The sequence below is a fragment of the Protomyctophum parallelum genome (genome assembly GCF_964188405.1).
Source record: "Protomyctophum parallelum genome assembly, chromosome: 6".
NCBI classification, from domain to species: Eukaryota; Metazoa; Chordata; class Actinopteri; order Myctophiformes; family Myctophidae; genus Protomyctophum; species Protomyctophum parallelum.
The window spans coordinates 38,243,386-38,268,929 of record NC_139701.1 but is presented as its reverse complement, the minus strand read 5'-3'; the positions used below and the strand labels follow the sequence as shown (position 1 = coordinate 38,268,929).

The 25,544-nt window shown below is 41.7% G+C and overlaps 1 protein-coding gene across 1 annotated transcript; it reads right to left on the bottom strand.

Annotated features, from left to right (window-relative positions):
- Nucleotides 1-1,776: 1,776 nt before the first annotated feature.
- On the bottom strand, nt 1,777-12,864 carry creb3l3a (cAMP responsive element binding protein 3-like 3a; the record flags this gene model as incomplete). Its single annotated transcript, XM_083767675.1, has 10 exons — nt 1,777-2,096; nt 3,782-3,875; nt 5,034-5,118; nt 5,254-5,322; nt 5,676-5,782; nt 5,989-6,099; nt 8,715-8,848; nt 10,357-10,609; nt 12,251-12,370; nt 12,841-12,864. The coding sequence occupies 10 exons, from the start codon at nt 12,862-12,864 to the stop codon at nt 1,777-1,779; spliced, it is 1,317 nt and encodes a 438-aa protein (XP_083623801.1).
- Nucleotides 12,865-25,544: the final 12,680 nt, after the last annotated feature.

The window sequence follows — 25,544 nt, the reverse complement described above, 5'->3', positions numbered from 1 at the left end:
TGTAGACACAGAGTGCAGTCAGTCAGTCAGTAAGAAGCCAGATAATGGGCTCTGTGCTGTGGACACAGTGCAGTCAGTCAGTAAACAACTGACTTCTCTTCCACTCATGGGGCCATCTCTTGTGGTGGCCAATTTTATGAAAATTGTATTTTTGTTTTTGACAAAAATGAGTAGACAAATTACAGGTCTGTAACTCTGAGAGTGTACCAATGGAACCAAATGGGTTCTTGTACACTCTCAGCGTTATGGGTGTCCTTTACAATTTAGGCATTTAGAAGACTTAATCCAGCTAGAGCGATAAGAACAACACAAGGTAATACATCAAATAGCCTACATAGAAATAGTCAACTAGGATCATAAGTAAACTAAGAACCTAACATCAGTCTAACTAACAGTATAGAATATATATACAATGAAACTTTAAGTAAACACTATATGCTATAATTTGCTATCTAAATTACATATTTTGTGAGCCTGCAAGGTCATTGAGTGCAGGATTTTAATTACACTTCACTTGTGCACTTGTCCTGCACCTAATTTGTTACCGCAGTGCACTTGTCCTTAAAATAAATAAAATCACAACCGTGTGAAGTGAGCTATATTAAAGTCTAACTCATGTTGATATGGTGATGTAATGGTGATGTAAAATAAACGGTGCAAACACAAACATTAAACGCCATTAACAATAGAGACAATATGACGTAAATGACACATTATGACGTACATTTTCCCTTCATTGTCAATGCGTTTACAAAACAAACATTGAAATAAAGACGAATATTAAACCAGTGTACTGTATATAGGAGGGGCTAGCGCCCCTCAAAAATAAAACGTTTGAGAAACGCTGTACTAGCTGGTAGACTCCTATAAGGTGCCAATTATAGTCTCATAGTAAATCAGTGTCATACATATTTTGAAGAAACCTGGAGACTATGACATTCAGTAATTGGGTCTTAAAATAAGAACATTATTTAAAAACAAAATGTTTGCCACAGACACATTTTGTCCGGGTACAGACATATTGATGATGCAAATTGTAACTATAGGGGGGTGGATTGATTTATCGTTTTGTTTTCCTTAGACTTTATCTGGTGCTACCTTTGGCCTAATTTGTGCTGTCGATATGATGCACATGCACATCTCAGCTGACTTTGGGACATGTTCTGTCTAGACATTGTAGAATAATTGTCAGGAACTGTAGTATTGGCATGTTGAAATCTTCAACATGTTTAAACAAATACATTTAATAGAAACATATTGGCATTTTTATTTTAGACATTGTTTTAGACATGTTAGAATCTAAATTCCAAGTTCCAACAGTGACATGAAACATGTAGAAACAAATATGAAAAGAAAATGTATTTGCTACAAGGAATTGTACATGTGATTGACTCAATAAAGTAAAAAAAAAAGAAAATAAAGAATGTTCCATTCAAAAGCTTTAAAGAGCAATTTACAGTAGCTGTTCAATTTATCCAATGTTTGGCCTTCTAAAAAAGACAATTAACTTAACTTTAGGCAAGAGATACTTGGTTCGTCTTGACAGGCATTTTCACAGTATAAAATTCAGTGTAAAATTCAATCCCACACACCAATATAAAACAGAATATAAGGGGAATTAAAGCATAGACAGCACACAAAAAAACAGGGATGATTAATATAGTTTTCCTGTCTGTGTAAAAAGCAGTGCAGGAATATAACTTTCCTTGTTCTAACATCTAAACTAGGTGAGAAGGAAACGGGGGGAAAATGGTGCTTTTTTTCTCCTCATTTTTTTCACATGTCATCGGCATGTGGCTTCAGTCTAGCCCGGTGGTGTGGATCCAAGGTTACAGTAGCTATGTGACCGGTAATGGGGTCTCCATGGAAATGTTTGATCTCGTCTTGCTGGCTGTTGTTGAGGGACAGGTGCTCCAAATTGGACAGCGCTCGGCCCATTCCCAGCTTCCCCATCAGCGAAGAAATATCCTCCATGTCCCTGTCTCCTAGGAGATGCCTGCGCAGGGATTCGCCGCTGTCGTACGCGGTGGAGAATGGGTGGTCAGTGACATGCGGCACGCGGGAGGCGTGCAGGCTGTGCAGAGACCGTGACTGCACTGCTGGGGCGACAAGGCAGAGATAACAGAGACAGGTTGAAACCTCAGCTGTCATGTGTAGTTATAATGTGTTTTCTTCTTTTTTTTCCAGGTGTCAAGGCCTTATACATCTCAAGTACAGGAGAGTAAATTAATTTTGTCATGGTATCCTCAGACATTGTAGCTATATTTTTACATGATGTCACCAAATTGAATCGGTGAATCAATAATTAAATCAAGCCACTGTAACTACATAAAAAATAGAATAATATAATTATTTGGAGAATAGCTGATATTCATTGGCATGTATGTGAGCTATTAATGTTCTTTTCACCTATAATAACATGCCTACAGATGGGGTGCCATGGTTAAAGTTGATAAGGTGCATGGAGGTGCTACACTACAGTATATGCAAGGTTCTTACACTTAATTTATGAACATCTGTCTGGGTGTAGTTTTATTCGACTAAATATCATGAGATTTTAGTAGACTGAATCTACAGACGAAATTGTCAATATATTTAGTCATAGTTTTAGTCATCATAGCTTAATTTGTATTTAGTTTTTATTTAGTTTTTGTCAATAAAATAAGATAGCTGACGAACATATTTCTTCATAGTTTTAATTGACGGAATTAGCACTGGCTGTATGTGTCAGTCTGTGCATCAGTCCATCCATGCTCATCAATGTTGAGTACATTCCATAACTTCTGTTTAACCTGAACATTATAGACTGCTGTAACCATCTACACACGTGTGTAACTTGGCCTTTGGTCGTGCAATTACTCGTAGAGAGCACAACATTGATTGCAGTCGCAGTGCTGTCAAACCGTTCATGACAACCATACAGTAATTATAGCAGTCTGCCATGGACCATAATAATCCTGCATCCTGATTACGCACCTGGGCTTTTTAAGGCTTGATACTGTAAGGTTTTGGGAACTTTTTTCCCAGTACTTTAGAAGATTCTGGTCATTTTGGACACAAAGGGAAAGATGGCTCTGCACTGCACATTATGGGGGGAGTTGTTAGGGTGTCTTGCAGGGACACTTTGACAATAATAATAATAGTAATAATAATGATAATAATAATAATAATAATAATACGAATAATAATAATAATAATAATAATAATAATAATAATAATAATAGTAATAATTAATAATAATTATTATTATTATTTGTCAGTGTGTATTAGTAGGATAAGTAGAAAAATACACAAAAGCAGCTTGATTAAACAATGTTTTACTTTAAGGTATAACTGGAAGGCAGCATAGGCTATGCAATCTCATCATTCACTGGGAAGTGGGAACAATTACAACCAAACAACACAGGTCAATGTGACATGACAGGTCGAGTACCTGCAGTGATTATTAGCTTCTGCCAGTGTCAACTAGGTAAGTGGTTAAGGCTGTGATGCAATGCAATATTACTTCTACTACTACTACTACTATCTTTTTTTTACCATAGCTCTGGCTATGACAAGGAAAGTGCTGTAATTGTAGACATGCTTGGGCATTCAGCGTGTCAATGTTGAGGGTGCCATGTTGTTTTCCCGACAGCCCATTATTCCGACCGTTGGTCCGACTGGCCCCATCTGAACTAACCCTATCCCTAACCCTATCACATTACACAACCTAATGGTCAGGATAATGGGATGTCGGAAATATTGGCAGTCCCCACTCCCCAATGTTGAGAGGGTGACTCACCTCTTACTGGACTGAAGTCTGCCTGGCTGACCTTGGTGTCAGAGAAAGGCCTGATACTGGGGAACAGTATTAGAGAGAAGGACAGAACGAGGACCTGAACGAAGCAAGGGCACAAAGGAGAGAGAGAGAGAGAGAGAAATAAAGGCCAGGTGAGAATTTGCATCAGTCACACAAAGTCGTGAGTGTAAGCCTGTGAGCTTGTGGATTTGGTATTTTCGAAAAAGTCTGACACATTTTGGAGAATTGGTGTAGCCTACTTTTACCTTTGTACTGGCTATGATGCACTTTGGGATTCACTCAGTAAAATTCTGAATACAGGACTTTTACTTGTAAGAGAAATTCTACATTATGCTATTTATACTTTCACTTAATGGAGAAATCCGGACTAACCATTTTCTTTACCTTAATCTGAAGTGTGCACGGTGGGTCTTTCAGTGGTGCGCCTTTTTACGGTAGCCCATTTGGGACAAAACACTGTGGAGCGTATCTAGTCATGAAGCGATCAATATAATTTAGTGTAAGACCCATCGCGCTGGTCAGAGCTGCGTTGGGCAAGGGAGGGAGTTACAGTATGTAATATTTCACACATACCACTCGTTCTTGGATATAATAACACCTGATTAAGGTGAGAAAATGGTTAGTTCTGAATTCTCCTTTAAGTAAAACACCAGTGTACTTTTCTCCACCACTAGCTTGTCCATTATGTCTATAGACAGACTCTCAAGACTGCCCCATGTGAAGATTGTTGTTTTGAGCAGCGGCAGTTAAATCAGTGGAGATTGGAGACCTATACACTGGAGATTAGTCTCATGTGAAGATGTCTGTGTTTTGACCGGCGGCAGCTAAATCAGTGAAGATTGGAAACTGTTGGCTTTCACAAAGAAAACACATTTTCTAAGATAGTTGGAGGCTTACTTTCATGTGTGTTTACTTTTTTATCTGCTCGGCTCAAACGCATGCACGCACGCACGCACACGGTACTGCACGCGTGCGTGCGTGCACACACACACTCATGTGTGTTTACTTTCTTATCTTATCGGCTCAAACGCATGCACGCACGCACGCACACGGTACTGCACATTCATGTACACACACACACACACACACACACACACACACACACACACACACACACACACACACACACACACACACACACACACACACACACACACACACACACACACACACACACACACACACACACACACACACGCACACACACACACACACACACACACACACCACTTACCAGAACACAGGTGCCAGTCTGGGCTGGCTTGTTAGAGCTATTCATAACCATAGCCTGCAGTCTGCGTAACTGCTCCACAAGTGATCTGTGGGTAGACAGAACGTTGAGGAAGTTTTGCAATTTCCAAAAAAATGAATAGAAAGGTTTTACTGATGGAACTTGTTATGAACAAGGAGCGAGGAGTGTTGACATAAGAGAGGAAGTGGATAAAATCCCTCACGTGTTGCATTTCTCCAACTGAAACAATTTCCTCTGCAGCTCCTGGTTGTGGACATTGCAGGCAGACATCCTATGAGGACAATATCCCCAAACAATGTGGGTTATAGAGCTCAATGGAATAACAACAAGGTATAATCTTTCACTGTAATGCCATGGAAATCCTCTCAAGGACACCATGTGTCACGTCCGTCCATACAGTGTATACACATTTCATATTGACTTACTCCTCAAATGTAATTAATTTATATTAAACAAACAACCAAACAAACAACATTTTAATGAAGTTGATGTTCGTCAGCCATCGATTTGTACATTGGCTCCCGTAAATTGGGCCACAGAGACTGAGATTCACGGACTGTTTCAAGGACGATAAAAAACAACATGTATTATATTTTCACATAATATATTCCCCAGACTTCTTACCTGTTCTCCAAGCCATCGATATATTCCTTCTTCTTCTTCCGACTCTCCTGGGCAGACTGCTTATTGCGAATCTTCCTGCGAATCTTCTTGAGAACTCTCTCTTCATACTGATGAATTCAGACAAGGTAAACTAAATAATTCAGTCATTGAGAATTTGATACTTTCAACATAGTTAGCACTGCAGAGATCATTAAACATTATTTTAGACAAATGCACACAGATTTTACTGCATTCAAATTAAGGTGCTGTTGGGTGTTGTTTCTCTCCTTTGCTTTTCATTGTTTTGGAAAATAATTAATCAGAATGTCTGTACCTTGGTCAGTGGTAATTGGTTGGGCAGGGTCACACCCTCCTTGGCCAAGAGCTTCTTCTCGTCCTCATTGAGAATCAACTCCTGGGAGGACTGCTGAGATGGCTGTGGAGGCTTGCAACAGGACAGGAATATCAATATGCAGAATATCAGAACGTCTCTCACTCGCTCTCTCTGACCCCAACCATCACAACAATAAACAACAATCTAGTACATTCACTGGTGACTTGTATGTATTACTTGCGCAAGCAGAGCGTGAAAGTAATGTTATCAGTCAAGTGCTACGATGCGTATGTCCCTTATGACGTCATATGCTGGCACGAAGCTGACCGTGCAGGTATGTTTTCCGTCATGCTACGAAGCATATGTCCCATGACGTGATGAAGATATGTACCAATGTCCCTTAGAATGATATGACGTCATATGCTGGCCCCGGACATACGGAAGCAGACCGTGCAGGTATGTTTTCCGCGGATGTCCCATGACGTGATGAAGATTATGTACCAATGCCAGGGTATAATTGGTTCACGATGGTGACAGTCAGTGTCAGGGACATACGCATCAAACCAGAGGGAGGGCAGAATCCATTTGTTCCGGCCGACGGGCCGGCCGGTGCGCACCGTCGACCGGTCGTATTTTTTTTTTTTTTTTTGTACTGGCCTAATGGCCTATGGGACGGCCGGTGCGATAGGTCGGCCGGTCGTTTGATATGTCGGGCGGTCCGTGGATAGGTCGGCCGGTCCGTGGATAGGTCGGCCGGCCGGTCGTTTATTTTTTTACTTTTTTACTTAATTTTTTCGGGGGACCCCCAGGAACCCCCAAATGGTAACTCTGTCATTGTCACCGTCCAAAACGGTAGAGAAATGACAGAGTTACCACCTGGGGGTCCCTGGGAGTCCCCCGAAAAAAAGAAAAAATAAAGTAAAAAAATAAAACCGGCCGGCCGACCTATCCACGGACCGGCCGACCTATCCACGGACCGGCCGACCTATCCACGGACCGGCCGACATATCAAACGACCGGCCGACCTATCCACGGACCGGCCGACATATCAAACGACCGGCCGACCTATCCACGGACCGGCCGACATATCAAACGACCGGCCGACCTATCCACGGACCGGCCGACATATCAAACGACCGGCCGACCTACCCACATTGTTTGACAGAATCTGGAGGAGTAATATCAAAACAATTGTTCTATTGTTCTACTGCAGTCTGCAGCTATAATTGGGGCATTAAAGAGTTGAATCCTCAGCCTAGACAGTGTTGTGGACACCGCCGGGGGGACAGATGCTGACATAAGATTAAGAAGCAGAATCAACAAGGTTAGAGCTGTGGTGTCATGGTGTTGTTTTTACTGGTACCACAGCATTTTAATGACATCACGTGCACGCGCGCACGCACACAGAACAGCTGATATAGCCTAAGCCTAGTATTGTTAAATAGTGTATGAGAGTTTTAGACACGTAAACTTAAAATAGTCAGACAAACATCTTTACTGCACACTAGCGAAACAAAAAAGTTTGCTTTAGACGAATTAATCTGTTCTTTGATGGAGGAGGAGACATTCTTCTTGTGTGTACTTACTTACCGTATAGGCTACGTGCACTCAGGTACAGTTAACGCTGTCCTGTTGTTATGCAAAGTAGTAGCCATTTGATTCGGCACGGTACTTGACACTGTGTGAAAATAGGAGGAGGAGGGGCGCCAGTAAACCTAGATCACTGGGTGCTTGATGTGTCTTGGAAAGTCTGGTGACACGAGGTTGATTATGTAGGTACGTCTTCTCTTGAATCTAGGGGGGGCGCGTTCTAGCGTGCACGCACATGCACCGTTCCGTCCCTGCACGTGCATGTCACAAAATTACTGGAACCATGGCGTGGTACTGCGTTCTACGAGCATGACACCACTGGGCTAGAGTGGTGATTAACATGCTCAGGAAGATCTGGAGCTCAAAGAACATCTCCACCAACACCAAAATGCACATCTTTAACTCCAGTGTGAAACAGCTGCCGTTGTTTCACATGATGCTGTATGGAGCTGAGACTTGGAGAACAACCAAACTCACACAGGCTGCAAACATTCACCAACACATGCCTCAGGAGAATTCTACACATCTGGTGGAGGAATGTGGACCTGTGGAAAAGTACAGGCCAGGATCCCAGTGACCTACAAATCCGAAAGCGAAAGTGGAGTTGGATTGGACATACCCTCAGAAAATCTGCGACAAATATCACCCGACAAGAAATGAGGTCGCCCCAGGAACAGCTGGAGAAGGAGCATCGAGACAGAAATGGCAGAGAGTGGGCTCAACTGGGGAGATCTCTAAAGAACGGCTAAAAGCTGTCAACGGCCTATGCACCCTAGAGCAGGGCTGGACTGAGACAAAGATTTGGCCCGGACATTTTCACGGAATTTGGCTCAGACTGGCCCACCACAACCAGCGCGCAGATACTCTAGGCTACTGACTTTTCAGGTCGAGGCCCATACAAATACTTGAAATACAAGCCCTTAACACCACCACATTGGTGGTGGTGTACAACATAAAATAATGATACACAACCAACAGACTACTAATTTAACATTTGGCCCAGACCGGCCCACCAGAGGGTCAGCCCACCGGTCAGCCCGACTTAAGCAAAGGCTTAAGTCAAAGTAAGTCAAGTGTGAATGGGTGTGCAATGCATCAGAGAAAGTCTTCCACCCCAACCAACAGAATAGACTCACTGGCTCTGGTGTGCCAGACAGAAGCAGATCCTTCACAGTAAGCGGGACACCGGAGGACAGATGGGGTCTGTGTACATCAGAAGGACAGCGTGTCTCTCTATGCCTGCCTGGGAGAAAGCTAGGTTCCCAGCCATCTGCAAGGAAACAAGCGCGCACACACACACACACACACACACACACACACACACACACACACACACACACACACACACACACACACACACACACACACACACACACACACACACACACACACACACACACACACACACACACACACAAAGGCAAAGTCATTGTGATGTGCAACTTTTCCCAAAATAATGACTTGGTAGGCTATCTCTAGCACAGGAAGGATGCAAAGTGGCCGTCTTGGAATTGGAAGGTTCTGCTTTGATCCCCGGCTCCTGCCGGCATGTGTGTTGAAGTGTCTGTCGTGGAATTCTGGATCAATCAATAATCAATATATAGGAGTCGGGACAATATTCTCAGGTGGTGATGTATGCTTTATGTATCATGGGAGAAGTACAATATCACTCAGGTAAGTGTTCTTAACTTTACCAAAAGCACACTGGGCCACAGTGGACACATTCAAGGCCCTCACAGCCTAATAAAATAGTATTATAAGTATCATAAGTGATGGTAAATATAAAGGTTAGATATAAGCAATAATATAAATTCTTCCTCATGTCCTTTAGCAAGATATGGAACCCCCTAACTGCTTTCAAGGTCGGTGCACCATCAGTTAGTGAATGGGTGGATGTAATCTACATTGTGAAGTGCCTTGGAGAGACATGCTATATAAATGCACCATTGTCCATTATGACCTGGTACCATAAATTCGAAATATTTGTATCTCAAAATGAGTTAATAAACTTTGACATACTAACGTCAATATTTTTGGGGGGACATAGTGGCATTCCACGTACGGTTAGGGTTAGTAATGCGGCAAGTTGGAATGGCCATGAGTCGGTATAGCAGGCTTCGGAATGCCGGTGAAAGTTTCAGAAAGTTTCTCATTATGAAGAAAGATTTCTTCCTTTCATTAAATCTCACTGGCATGGCCCGGGCCGGCCTAGTGGCACCTTGACTGGTAATCCAGCAGGACAGTGGGTCGTGGGTTCGAGTCCTGATCCAGACAAACTTTGCTGCGTGTCTTCCCCCACCTCTCTCCCCGTTTCCTGTCAACTTACTTTGTATCTATCAATAAAAGGCTGAAAAAGCAAAAAAATATATCTTGGGGCTTCCATGCCAGTGCCATACCATTATACAACTATGCAGAAAGATGTGAATATTGAATATTCCTGTATATCTTTTCAATTTACTATATCAGTACATTGTGTTGCGGTGCGGTGGCCTGCCTTTCATGTCACACCTGCATGCAAAACATGCAATCATAAATACAGAGGCAAATTCTATACCCCTGAGGAAAATTACTTTAGCCACCTTGTGTGTTTGAGCCAAGAAGATAAAAAGTAAACAGACATGCCAGATGAGTCAGTCTCAAAGAAAAATGAAATATGCTTTCATTGTGAAAGCATTGGGAGCTTGTAGATAAACAATGTTTGTCATTGGTTTGCCTTGGGTACCAATAGTTTAAAAACACCACTATGTTGTTAAATATATCCTGTACATGAATACTTACTGAGATCAATAGAGAAGTTAGTCTCTAAGTCAGCTGTGGTCTGCGGCTGGGGGCTGACATACTGGGGCTCGCCAGGGGGAGTTTCAGATCGCTGGGGACTATCCATATTATGGTCTGAAGGAGGGTCCTCACTGATGCCACTGTCGCTGGGAGAGGGTGACCAGAGAGGGGACCCCGACACAGAATCATTGCCATTCAGGAGGACTTTGATAAAGTCATCTTTTATATCCTCTTGTTCAGCTGGCGGCAGCATCTGTTAAGTACAAACACCAAGTTTTAGTCTCTGTAATCTACTTCAGAAAAGTGGTGGAGAGACAGGGCTGCATTTTAAGATAGCTATACCGATACCTATAATGTGGTAGTAATTTGCGGCAAATTGGAATGGCCATGAGTCGGTATAGCAGGCTTCGGAATGCCGGTGAAAGTTTCTCATTATGAAGAAAGATTTCTTCCTTTCATTAAATCTCTGCTGTGTGTCTTCCCCTCATCTCTCTCCCGTTTCCTTACTTTGTATCTATCAATAAAAAGAATATTTTGGGCTTTAGTCTCCTTAATCTACTTCAGAAAAGTGGTGGAGAGACAGGGCTGCATTTTAAGATAGCTATAACGATACCTATAAACTATAGATTATGTCAACATCATATTGTTGCTACATTAGGAGATTTGTCAATTGTTCTGTTGGCTGTGACACTGGGAAGTTTAAAACAACAACAATATTGTTGTTGTTTTTCCACATGGTATGTAGGAGAAAACAGCCAATGTAGATGAAATAGAAGTGGGTTTCATTTAAACAAAATATATTTAGTAAATTAATTTACCTCAATAGTTTGAGGCCCAACTATTGGCCTAGTTGGGCTGCCATGTTACTGACCATTTACAGTAACATGGCAGCCGTAGACAGAGATGTACAGGTATATAGACGAACCCATGGAGCAGTGCCCTGTAGGCCAGGTGTAGGCAATCAATACTGAGGTGTCAAGCTGCGGTTAATGTGACACCTCAGCCATTGCTATAGCTGCGTCCAGGACAGCCCTCTGTGGATCCGCCAAAGTACTGGGGCTCCTTGTGTTTTACTTCCTTCAGGCCGTGTTGCCATGTCTGCTTATTATAAGCAACCTTTGACTTGTTTTTTCTGTAAGGTCACTTGCAAATAAATTATTGGTAGTTGCTGGTTGATGTTTTTTTGGGCTTGATTCTAAAGTGTATAGTAGTTGCTTATTTGGGCTCCACATTTCTTCACATCAAAGAAGCCCAGATTAATATGTAATAATCTGTCCACCATCTGAACATATTTTGTGCATTTTTTATTAAAATGTTTAAAAAATATTAAAAATATTTTGATTTATTCTCAATGTGTTTTTAAATAACGGATGTACAACCTCACAATGTGTCGCTGTGAGCTTGTAGATCAGCTATTTTCATTTGTGCTTGTTTTCATAGGCCTGGCCACTTGTCTCTCTTTCAATACTGGCAACTTATGCACACACAAACTCAATGCACTATGGGCTGTAAGATAAAGGTGAATAGGGTAGCACAGTTAAGTTAGTTAAGTCTAAATGGGGCCAAGCCGATCAGTTGGATGAGGAGGACCCCTATACAGAGTAGGCTAAATGTGGTGAGTTGTTGAGAAACATGAATACAATAAGCACCAATAACCTAAATTGACATTACCTAAATTGCAACAAAAAAATAGTACACAATCAGTTTTTTTTCAAATAAATAGTTATGGTGGTTAAACAAATGTTTATGCCATGTTGTAAACTCATGTTCCTGGGCACCCCGTGGTCTGCAGAACCTCCTCAAGGACCCCTGGACTAATACAGTCGGTCATGGTGACTCACACGGCAAACGGGGGCTGAAGCAAAGCAAATACCTGTGGGTAGGTCCCATGCATGTTTGGATCCTGAAGCTGGAACGGCCAGGTGAGCTGGTTGCCATGGTGCTCTGGCTCCTGGTATAGGATTCCATCTTTCTGATCAAACAGCCAATCTAGCAGTTCGATGCCTTCACAACCCTGGAACAGCACGTCATTATTGAACGCAATTGACTACCCAACCACCAGAGTGCTCAAACATACCAACAGGACATAGAGGAGACTGAGGTTATAAATGTAATCATGCACAGTGCACACTGTGAGACGTGACCATAACGCTCCCTGTCAAGCCTGTAGGCCTACTGTACAATATGTTCCAGCAATCGGTGGGGACGGCTGTCAATCACAGGAAGCAATTCTCATCATGCAATGCCTCCCTGTACAATGATCGAATACATCTGCCTCTTAATTCCTGAGTTGTAAAAATACAAATCAATAAGCACTTACTGTATCTGTATATGATTATATTTGCGGTTCAGCCTGAACTTTGATCTATGGTACATATACGGTACCACCAATTTCTACTAATCTGATAACCTGAAATTGTCAACTACCATAATAACACAGAAAAACTAAGAATGACACAATTCTGCTGCCCCCCCTTGCTGTACCTGGTCTGAGTAGTGGTCCATCATTTCACCGCTTGGTTGTCACCCCCAAAAAGAAAAGACAATGCAAATCCAACACAACAATCACATGTTCTATGTGGGACAGTTGTTCTGTCCCACTGTGCTTCTCAGGTCCAAAGTTTAACCTCCAACTCAACACACCCAGCCAACTGCCAGCCATGCGTTCCCATTGGCTACATGCACAGACTCATCTGATTGGTAGTCCAGAGTGTAAAGTAGTTCATGAGGTAATGGAGGATGTTAAAAAGCGATGCGACATGTGAGCTTGCAGATCGTCTGTTTTCCGTGCACGGCACGGCACACAATCAAGTACAAATATGACGTAAGTCTCCCTTAGTGTGTACATTGTACAATTGTTTGTAAGGGACTTTCTCTTGTTTTGTTTGACAGGTTATTGACAGCTTCAATGATCTGACATCTGACCCTTGGCATATTGACCAAACATTGACCATCTTAATATGTTGTTTAAATTAAGGCTATAGCAGTTACACAGTGTGGACATTATTATTACTTAATTTGACATAATGTGTGAGTAGTATCATTACAGTAATAATTAGAACTGCTACTGCTACTTGCCTGTTGCACACTAGTAGGCCATAAATGGCCTACTAGTGTGCAAGCAGAGCGCGCAAGTACTGTCGACCGCTACAAACTGTCAAATCTCAGCTTCTCTGTGAAGGAACGTTTGAAATGTTTAATTATTATAGGTTTAGCTATTTGCTACCTACCTACTTTATGCATGCAAAAAAGTAGTATTATGAAGTATGGTACAAGTTTCTATCTATAAAAGAAATACAGTTTTATCGATTTAGAATTATTCTGGATCCCTTTTTAGTTTTTTAAAGAAAAATAAATGATCGATATCCGATGGGAAAAAAAGGTATATAAACTGAAATAAAATATGTTATCATGTATACAGTATAATTATTTAATTATTTGTTTTAAATTGTCAATTGCTTTAAATTTAACTAATCTTTGACTATAGTGATATTAATACTAAATGCCTCTGTGTATGTGTATATGTATATGTAATTTGTAAGTTGATTAGAGGTATACTGTGGTTACTTTGCGCCACTTTTGATGCGTATGCACCGTCCCAGCATATGACGTCAGGGTATAACTGGTATAACTAGCTCTAAGTGTAGGGTGGATTAAAGGAAATGCCTCTATGTATACTGTATGTATATGTAATTTGTAAGTTGATTAGCGGTATACTGTGGTTACCTTGCGCCACTTTTGATGCGTATGCACCGTTCCAGCATATGACGTCAGGGTATAACTGGTATAACTAGCTCTCAATGATGACGTAATTAAAATGTGGATTAAAGGACCCAATGCTAGAGTGTAATTGGTTTTCGATGGTGACATAATGACGATATGTTTTAGTGTCGAGAGGATTAAAGGTAATGCTCCTATGTATACATGTATGTAATCTGGCACCACTGCCGTATCAGGCACAAGTAGTCATTACGTCATTTGCTGGGACGGTGCATACGTATTGAATGTCGTCCTGGGAGAAACTAGTACTTGCACGCTCTGCTTGCGCAAGTAACTACAAACTAATTTGAAGTGCAACATTAACATTTAACCGCATGTTTCCTTATTTAGGTTTCTAGCCATACTTTCATTGTCTTTAATGAGGTCATGAGATGCATTGTGTTCTTTAATAGGTGAAGGATGCAATAAATCTACATTTATACATTTTTAATAAAAAAAAGTGGGGTGAACAGGCTTTCTTATACATTTATACATGGCCAAACATCAATAGCAGGCGACACAGCAGGCGTACGCGATCTCTGACTCATAACAAGCACACCCACCTTCCTCCTGTATTATTCTGTTTGAGCTCACTGCCTTGTCAAGTCACTTTACTCTGGGATTGCAGCCAATAACTGTGATGGTTTTTCATTGGAAGAGGGATTTTGTTATCATTATGGCTTCAGTATCTGATGGGGAAGGATTCCAAAGGGCAAAGCACTGCCATAGTGCTCCCATAAACCATTTTGGAACACTATTAGAATGTATTAAAATTGGGTCAGACAGCCCCCACTTTGAGAACTTAGCTTGTTTACAGGACTCCCTCTAGATTACATAATCGTGACCTTTAGATAACACTAGATAACACATTTAGATAATTCCTGTCGCCTGGCGGCTTAATGGATTTCACTAGCAAAACTTTGGGGGCAGGGGGTAAGGGGTACTTCATGAATAGAAAACTGATATTAAGTCAATGTGTCACTAAAATGTCATTTATATACTGTATGTTGTGGTGAGTGATTCCTACTGTCCACGAAGCTGGGTCAATTCGCATTATAGGAATGTTTCATGTTTGTCATTATCATGTCAGCTTTTCCAACTTAAATTAAATGTTCTACCCAAAATACAATGCCCCCCATTGTATCATAATAATCAAACTCAAAGTACAGTATTGTGAACATCTGTGTTTCGATTAGAAAGTCTTTGAATTGGCCTCTCGACATTTCCATTTTCACATTGGGCCATTTTGCTCCTGCGTCATATTATGATGAATATATACGATGAAAATAGACATGTGAATATGGTCAATTATATTCAAGATTCAATGTGCATATATACGTATGTATGTACTAAATACAGCTGTGGCAACATAAGCAGTGAAAAGTGAGTAGAGCAATATGTGAGCAAAATGTGAGTATTGATGTATTGAAGAGCAGACCAAGTACAGAGCCGACCCCTGTCAACCAGAGTCGTATACAACTCCGTTCACTTCATGGGGCCAGTGAGTCCAATGGCAGCTTTTTTATATAGAGGCGAAGAGTGACAGGCCTGAACCGGAAGTTTACGGAATGCATTGGTGTCTATGGGCTTTAGAGTGACAAACAAGTTACAGTACATGAACCACGTGACCAGTTTTCTGCCCCCTCATTGGCAGAACTCTCCTTTCGATGGCTCTGCTGTCAACCAAGTATTAGTTTATAAAAGTTTTTGAGTGGTTTCAACCTGGTGCCCCTGTTTTGGGCAGGTCGTTATAGAGACGAACATTGTCACAACGCATCAGGAAGGGTTGTGAGTGAGCTTGTCGATGTGGTGACATGAAACTGAAAAAGAGTGGTTATAAATACAAGTGGTTATAAATACATGCACAAACATTAATCTTGTTTTCCACTTCCCTGAATCACAAACCAACTTGAATTCATTTACTGCTTCACAATAAAACCACAAGAAAGCAGTTCAAGAGAAACGTTATTATATAGCATTGAGCAGCTGCCAAGGCACCAGGGGTTAACCATGGCTGACTGAAACTCAAACCTAATTGGATTTACAGTGATATTCGTGTGTTCAATATTTGTTGAAGAGCATTGGTACACATACAGTATTGATTGATTGAGATTGATATGTATATTGACAATGATTACATACAATATTACCACCATCTATTCTAAAGGATAAAAACACAAGAAAGCTAAAAGCGTATTTCCATCACGGTCTCTTAAAAGAGATCTGGAAAAACAACAGTACAGTAAGTTATGACAAAATAAGTGCATGTGAGTACAATAAGGTCAGTGGTGCTACGTCTTGTGAAATGATTATGAATGTCGCTATAACCTTAGAGAAGTAATTATGAAGATATCTCGGAGTGACCTTTTTACATATCCTGTGAACCACAGCTTTATTAAATGAAACTCTCTCATCCACACTGAGCCACTTGACGCTATTAAAATGAGCAGGGAGAACGTGTGTTCTGGGGTGGAGTTTTAGGATAACCCTAACTAGTGTATTTTGTGAGGTTCGTAGCTTATTTTCCAAAGGTGCACAAAACAAATTGGACCAGAGCCCCTGCCAATATTTCCAGAGCATTTTATTTGAGAACAAGGATGTTGTAGCAAGGAACTTCACTCTTTGGTTAACCGTATTTATTCCCTGCAGTGCATTCCCTGCAGTGCCATTGTCCAATATACTGCCAAGGTACTTCATTGAATCTTTGGCCGAAACTTCAAAGTCACCAACTACAACCCTGAACTCAGAGGACTTATTCATTTGTGTTCTAGACGCAAAGAGAATCAACTCTATTTTGCCAAGATGTAGAGACAGCTCTAGCCAGGAGCTGATTTGGAGTAGCTCTAAACTTAATCTGAGTTCCCAGAAGTTTTCGCCAGCTCCCGCATTACAAACCGGAGGGGCGAGGTAACACTACACAAACTAAGTACTTTTTCTACCTCTAATTTGTCTTGATGTGAGACAGGAAGAGCCACATTGTTGGCAAAAAAAGATACAGATCATAGTGACAGCTGACTGCAAGTCATTAATGTATAGTCAAAAGTACACATGATGTCCTAGCTCAGCAGTACCAGTTATTGATATTAGATAGCAACAGCCTGCAATCCATCATGATACCCTGCATCTAAAACACTGTATTCCTCCTGGTGATGGATGGCCACTATATTACAGTAAAAACATGACAACCCATCATGGTCTGCTCATATAGAGACTCTGTAACTGTAACACATTCTCTGTATCACGTCTTCATATTGCTACTGGTCTTGTATTCATTTGCCACATGCTGTGTTTCATGCCCGCTAGGCATATAGGCTGATGTTCATGTGCGGCCACCTCTGACTGAAGGCTATCTAAATTAAGGGCAACAGTGACCGTATGACTGACAGCTAGTGCTCTGTTTGAAATATTAATCTGAACTTCTGAAGGGGTCTGGAGAGATTCAGGATCCTACTTGACTTCCCAGGATTACAACCACACTGACGTTGGCGAGTGCACTATAGGCCCTACATGGGAAGAGCTACCGTAAGCATGCATAATGGATGAACTGGATCAGCTGCGTGCCTGTTGTCTGTGTCGATATGTTAGTTGACATAGCCTTATTAATTTCTCATTTAAAAACGCTGGTAGACAGCATTTCAATTTCAGAGAATCTAAAATGCAGATCAGGTCAAGGCATTTTCATAATTGAAAGTTATACAAGAGTATGCAAATGGAGTCTTACATCCTGTTTAAACAATACTTTGGACTTTTTATAAGCCATCCAGCCAACAACATCAGTTATGGGCATGCCAGTGTGCCAATACCCGTGAGACCTCTAATATGGTATGCATGTTGTGGAAGAAAGAAAGAAAGAAAGAAAGAAAGAAAGAAAGAAAGAAAGAAAGAAAGAAAGAAAGAAAGAAAGAAAGAAAGAAAGAAAGAAAGAAAGAAAGAATCACTGACAAATTACTGCATTGGGATGTGGTTCTAATTTGGTCCTGCCATAATCGCTCACATGACAAGATACACCATTCAGTGGATGTTTTAATGAAGTCGGCCTATTGGTAGCCGGATTAGCCGAGCTCTGGAAATGAGAATGTATTTCACTGCACTTCAGAGAAAGCAAATTAACTATTGAGTTTTCCATATGTATTGATCAGCGTCTGATTCTGAGAAACAGCAGCTCTGGAATGGGATGATAAGATACGATAATTAACCTCCTTTATTATAAGTTATAGTGAACAAACATCAGAGCCTGTTTGAATAGCCTAACTACTAATTCTGATGTAAGGCAAAAGTGCAGAACCTGCATGCGTGTGCATGCGTGCGTGCCTGGCATAACTCGGACAGCGTCCAACCGTTCAGTCTCAAACTTGGTGTGTGTCTGACTCTCATATAACCCAGAGCTGTGCAGCAGAAATCATGAATATCTGTATTTGATGGCCCACAGGTTATAGAAGGTTGTAGAAATTCTCAGTTTTCAGAGATTGTATGCATGGGCTTCGACCCAAACCGTCGGCTTCTCGGATTGGCAGAGCTTCATGGATTGCCCGGGCTTCACATAACATTTCTGTCACACAAAGGTTAACAGGCGGAACTCTCCCAAAAACACGCTGGCCTTCATAAAGGCACGATTTTCCTTCACAGACCGCTTCCCCCCAACGGTTCTTGAAGTTGTTTTACTGAAGAAAAGGTTAGGTTAGGTTCTGGCATAATTCTATTGAGGTTAGGTTTAGGAATAAATAAGGTTAGGTTCTTCTGGCATAGTTTTACTGAGGTTACGTTTAGGAATAAGGTTTGGTTCTGACATAGTTTTACTGAGGTTAGATCTAGGAATACCTGGTGGCACCGACTGCGTGGCTCCAAATAGGCCGGCGCCATCCTGTTTTGGTTTTAGGCCTTGATGTGACTGACACAGCTTTTCATCAGGGAGGTTACATTAACGGTAATCTGTTTGGACTGCCAGTGCACACATACATTTTAATTATGTTAAGAAATAAACAGTAGATGTCAAATGTTTTATATGAGTGTGACATTGGCTTGAGGTCAGAACTGTCAGTGATTCGTTTTCCCCCCAGTTTGTTATTGGACTCAGATGGCCTTACATCACATGCAGAACAGGTACACATCAGAATGGAACAGTCTCCATCTGCTGGTTGTAAGAGGAAAGTACAACGTTCACTATTAGTATACTATTCTTAATCTAAGACATTGATGCAAAGGCAATATATATCTCATTCTTGACAATTGAGATAAGGGACAAAACCTGTTTCATTAAATTGAAATTGATGAATTTGTAGACACAGGTCTCAAGCACCAATCATGAGAAGGAACAGGTTTTTGGCAGAACATTTATTTCTAAAATGTGACATTATGCACTTAATAACTGATTTACCGGTATGTCAACTCCATCAGACACTAAAATCACAACAATAAAGTCCCAGTTATCTTATGACATTCAGTATAAGTTAAGTAATAGAATTAATTTCATAAATTTATTCTGAAATATCCCATTTTTAAATTCCTTCATTTGCAATCTTTACAACCTCCCCTGCCCAGGGAAGAGCATCGATTGGCAGCCACGGGGGGAGCTGCGCCCCCCTGGCTGCCCTGGAAGTATGGAGACCCCAGGCAACAGTATGGAGACCCCAGGCAACAGTATGGAGACCCCAGGCAACAGTATGGAGACCCCAGGCAACAGTATGGAGACCCCAGGCAACAGTATGGAGACCCCAGGCAACAGTATGGAGACCCCAGGCAACAGTATGGAGACCCCAGGCAACAGTATTTTCGCACAGATCTACAAGGTAGAAGAAACTAGCCTTCTCCCAGGCAGGCCCGCCACTGTGACCACTGACCATGATAGGCTAAAAAAAATACATGCATTTTTGGGTACAGACAGCCTGCATTTTAACCAATTCAGGTGGCATATAAAAGTCACACCCGTGTGAAGTGAGGGGCGCTAATATATTAAAGTCAAACACATGTTGCTACGATTAGGTGATGTAATGGTGATGTAAAACAATATGCCTATAATTGTATTGTAAATCTCTCGAGTATGGCGCAATGTCTGACATCTCTCTACCAGCCACATTATACCGGGATATACAACAGGTGTCCCCTGTGGCACAATTGTTATGCTCAACCAACGGCACATCTCCCACCCAATCACGCCGGCCAATCACAATTTGCATCCTCACTTTTCCGTCTTCACTTTTGTCTCTCATCTCTCTCTCTCTCTCTCTCTCTCTCTCGCTCATATAGGGCGACTTCACCCGTTTTCAACCTCTCTTCATATAATTCATCCTCATAAATTCTCACAATAAAATGAAACTTTTTTTTGAGGTGCGCTAGACTTTGTAGAGCACTTTTAACAAAGATCGTTTGCAAGTCAAGTCTATGGACTTTTAATGTTTGTTTAGGGCACTACATGACGACGTGAGAAGTCATGTGACCAATATAAATAAATACATCTTGTGACTGGTTTTGTTTTGCACAATAACACACTTTAAAGGAGAGAGGTGGTGATGTTTGAGGGGCGCTAGCCCCGCCTATATGCCCAGCTTTGTGTGTCTGTGTGTACCACGGAAATTATTTGATGTTGAGCACGGAATGTGATTAATGATGATGATGTATAATGATGTACAGTATGATGATAAGAGCGCCCCTCACTTCACACAAGTGTATTTCTGAGGGGCGATAGCCCCTCCTATGTCTGTAGAAAGATGCATGCAGCCACACTGGAGAGAAGCAGACATGTCCCGTGTTTAGTCGGTGTCGGCTCACAGCTTACGTAACAGGAACGCAACTACTACATGCTACTCCCCCACCCCCTGCACCCTACCCCCCACCCCCACCTTTTCATTGTCGGGAGGATTGTGCGTACCACCAGAGGGGTCGCTACGTACCGGCGAAGGGAGAATCACTGCACTTGATGTGGTAAAATCCATGTCTGAGGAGACACATTAACACGGCACAAATGCCCTCTTCCCATATTGGAGGACCTACACAGATCCCGCTGTCTAAAAGAAAACACAGAACATTATAAAGGACAGTTCTCACCCCGGTCACTCACGGTTTGAACTGTTGCCGTCAGGTAGACTGTGGTACAGAGTGCTCAAGTCAGGGACCAGCAGACTCAGCAACAGTTTCTATCACTAAATGCTGCTAAGAAATGATCCGTTACATATTACAAGTTTTTTTGTGCTGTGTATAAGTTAAGTTCAATCAGGGTTTGTGCAATAACAGCTGCAACTAAGGGTGTACTGTGCAATATATGTCGTTGTGACCAAGCGGGTCACATCCAGGGCACGGAAGGACACGACACAGGCAGTAGGCTGTTTATTCCTCTTAAGCCAGGGAATTGGTCATCAAACACTGTCTCCGTCATTAACAGGAGCCAAAACTAAAATGTATCAAGTCACAGTGTCCTCAATGTGAATCCTATAACCTCAACTAAACAGTCACTGTGTGACATTAAACATCCAATTCTAGCAGGCAGGAATGTGGAGTATTGTGTGGCTCTGTCTGGACCCAGCCTCTCACTGCAACAGAGAACACAAGCACATTAGCTTCCTTATATACACAGCAGCTGTCCTTCATTTAATTGCCTGTGAGCTGGCAAAGCCAGCCCTGTCACTCCACTCACAGACACCTTCATCCTGCCCCCTGCCACAGTCGTGAAATAGGGATTTGTGCAATAACATGAAGTACGGTTATGTGTGTGTTTTGTTGTATTAGCCTTTATTGTTTTTTTATAGCTAGGTTAATGATGCACTGATCGGTTGGCACTTTTAATTTCGTTGTACTTGTTGCAATGACAATAAAGATCTATCTATCTATCTATCTATCTATCTATCTATCTATCTATCTATCTATCTATCTATCTATCTATCTCTCTATCTATCTCTCTCTCTATCTCTCTATCTATCTATCTATCTATCTATCTATCTATCTATCTATCTATCTATCTATCTATCTATCTATCTACTGGAGCTTATCCAGGCTACAAAGAAACCAAACTCTGAGCTGAAAACTGTGACCTTCAATGGTTCACTAAATAGCTGCAGAAGTGCCACGTATAGTACTAACCTTTGTATTTTGTCTAACTTCAATAGCTGCATAAGTGCCACGTATAGTACTAACCTTCGTATTTTGTCTAACTTCAACTGTCTATTAAACTTCCAGCTAAAAGGAGTATGATATTGGATGGCCATATTCAACTTCTCACTCTGAGGCCAACCTTGCCCTAATCAGGGTCAAATAGCCTTCAATATCTCTGGTAGATTGGTATAAACCTTATACCAATCTACCAGAGATATAAGGGGTTTGTTGCAGATTACAGACTTTTCTGTTCTGTCAAAAAAAAGGTTTCTTTCAAATCCCTAGAGTGCCGAAGACCTGACATCACTCGCTCATCCCCTGGTTTGCGGAAGTAATTTCTCTATGGAGAATAACATCGGGTCATCTTAAAATCGTCTCATATAACCCTACTAGCTTAATTTGATTTAAGAGCATAAGATGGATTTGTGCATTCCCCTTGAAGATCCATATAAAAATGCACATTCTATTTAGTTTATTTTCTTACGCATCTACCTCTCACAAAGGTAACCCTAACATTAATCTTTAAAACTGGGAAAGCATCTGTGCTATTACATTTTAGATTTTAGCATTGGTTATTCAAAAATAGCAGATCTACAAGTTAAATTGCAGCGTGTCACTTCGTGCCATGCTGTGAGCCTTTTGTAACACACATTTTCAGATGTAGTGTCTGCAACAATATACAGGAGTAGGCTATATACACTATTAGCCACATATTGGTATGGGCCGATATTTGCCGTTATCAGTCAATATCGGTATCTGAAAATAAAGCTGACAGAAGTATCGCCAAGCCATTGGGAAAAAGGATGTCAAAGACATAATCGGCAGCAAATGAGTTTTAAGTAACTTAGTCAACACTGGGTGTGGCTGATCTGCTATGAGTCCATATGGATATACCGTATACAGTGGTGTCATGCTCGTAGAATGCAGTACCACGACGTGGTACCAATAAACATTTCATGCACATTTGCAGGTACGGCACGGTATGATGCACGCACGTGCATGCTAGAACGCGTCCCCTAGTGTGTGTGTGTGTGTGTGTGTGTGTGTGTGACAAAGTCACAAATTGACACAACCAGTAGATTTTAAACACAGTATCATGGTGCTAGTAAAGGCTGGTAGAGTGACTTTTGTGTTTGCGTGTGTAAAACTCTCAAGTTACTAATCAATCACATGTAGGCGTGCGTGTGCGTGTACGTTCGTGCACGTGACGTCTTTATAATACTGTGGTACCAAAAACATAATCACCACCTGACTTCATAGATGTGGGGGGTGTGTCATTGTAATTGCAAACAGTGGCTTGTTCATTGTTAAAACTTGCCCCTATATCTGTATATAACACGCCTATTCTGTTGTTGTCCTCATACCTGACGAAGACCCATAAGGGGTCGAAACGTTGTCATCCTTTATATCAAATAAAATTTCCAGTGGGAGCTACTCAACAGTGTGCAGACATTCTCTCCTTCTCCTCACCCCATGGTGACACCTGGAAGAGGAGAACCTCAAGGTGAGGTTCTGATGGCCTGAGCCCAGGTGTGAGGGCTACACAGCTGTGATGATTGAAGATATTGTCTACTTCTGGGGAGGGAGTACTACAAAACAAAGACAAGTGCTGAGCCTGCAACCTGCTTTATGCTTTCATGTCGACACTCACACATTGTTCAAACCACAGGTTTCCAGAGGGGAGGAACTACCATGGAGGATGGACCCAGCTGACTGGACGCACTAATGAGTCTTACATCTACAAGTTGGACTCGTTGGACACCACCACAATGGCCTTTAATTAACACCAGAGGAACTCAACCATGTGCTTCATCAGGTCACTGCCACCATCATCGGGACAAAGATTTGGGAGCTATGGGGCGTAGTACTACAACACCATCCGTGTTTGACACAGAGACCAACACTTGGCAGAGCACACCTTCTACACGGCTTCTTCCAGAAGGGCTCAGGGATCATTTAGCCTTTACCTACAATGGAGAGCTGTACATATGTGGCTGTAACTGGGCCCATAATTTCAATAATCTGTGGAAATTCAGTCCAGAGGCTTTCTCCTAGAAGAAGGTTGACCCAAGGGGAAAGGCCCGTCTCAGACGTATAGTATGTGCTGTTGCATGGTGGGAGATCGTATCATCCTCTTTGAAGGAGACATGATGACCTGTATGTCTTAGACTTGAGTCCTATAGCCTCAAGACGTTATGCAAGCTAGCAGTTATTCAGTACGGTTTGGTGGGAACTGGCAGCCATGACTACCACTTGTTTCCCTGGCATAAGGGGAAATAATAACACCAGAACGTAAATAAAAAATCACACCCGTGTGAAGTGAGTGCCGCTAATATATTAAAGTCTAACTCATGTTGATATGGTGATGTAATGGTGATGTAAAACAAACATTAAATTATCTTTATTGTTAATGGCATCTAATGTAAACGTAAATTTTCCCTTCATTGTCAATGGCGTTTTTAAAATAAACATTAAACTAAAAACAAACCTGGAGGGGCCTAGCGCCCCTCAACAATTAATATCCATCCCTAGTAAACCATTTTGGGGGTGGGGTCCTTGGCAAGAAAAAGTTAGAGAACTAATGGGTTAAGGTGTGTGAGTGCTAGTGAAATGTTTGTTGGTAAAGAGAAATGCTGATTGCCGGGTGTGTGAGAAGCTTATTGTGGTACACCTCTTATACAAGGCTTTTGAGTTTTTGGGGGGTGAGGGTCTTTGTCTCCCCCTTTGCCGTGGCCTCAAGGGCCCTTTGGCTAGATTTGTGCTGTGATTGTGGTAGTTCATATTGGAGGTCGGGAAATTCTGCATTTATAATTCAAAGCAAACACATGAAAAGGAGATAAGGACCAGAGACTCCTCTGAGGAAAAGTAACCCACAGGTGTTTCCAATCTATGCTTCCAATCTATCACACTGCACAGTACATCCATCCATCCGTCCATCCATCTATCATCCATCCGTCAGTGCGTCCATCCATCCGTCAGAAATAATGGAAGGACACACTATGCTATAGAGTTCTGTTCATTTGAAAAGTTCTGATCAATATTTGAGAGTTCTTCACTTCCATGATGGTCAGGTGAGGTGACCTGAAGCCGGGAAGGAAAGATGCTTCACACCAAACCACAGCACAGTTCAGACTGCTCTTAGCACATCTCATCACCTATTAAGCCAGCGGCCCATAAAAATGTCTCCAGTGTGATATGCCATCATCACATCGTACCATAATTTTCTTGAACAACACCTTACAGTTGAGTGAGCATGCTTTGCAATGCATAACCAGAGTGCAACGGTGAATTAGCTATCAAGGGACACCCCCAACACTTTACGCTTATTAAACTGCAACTAGTTTCAG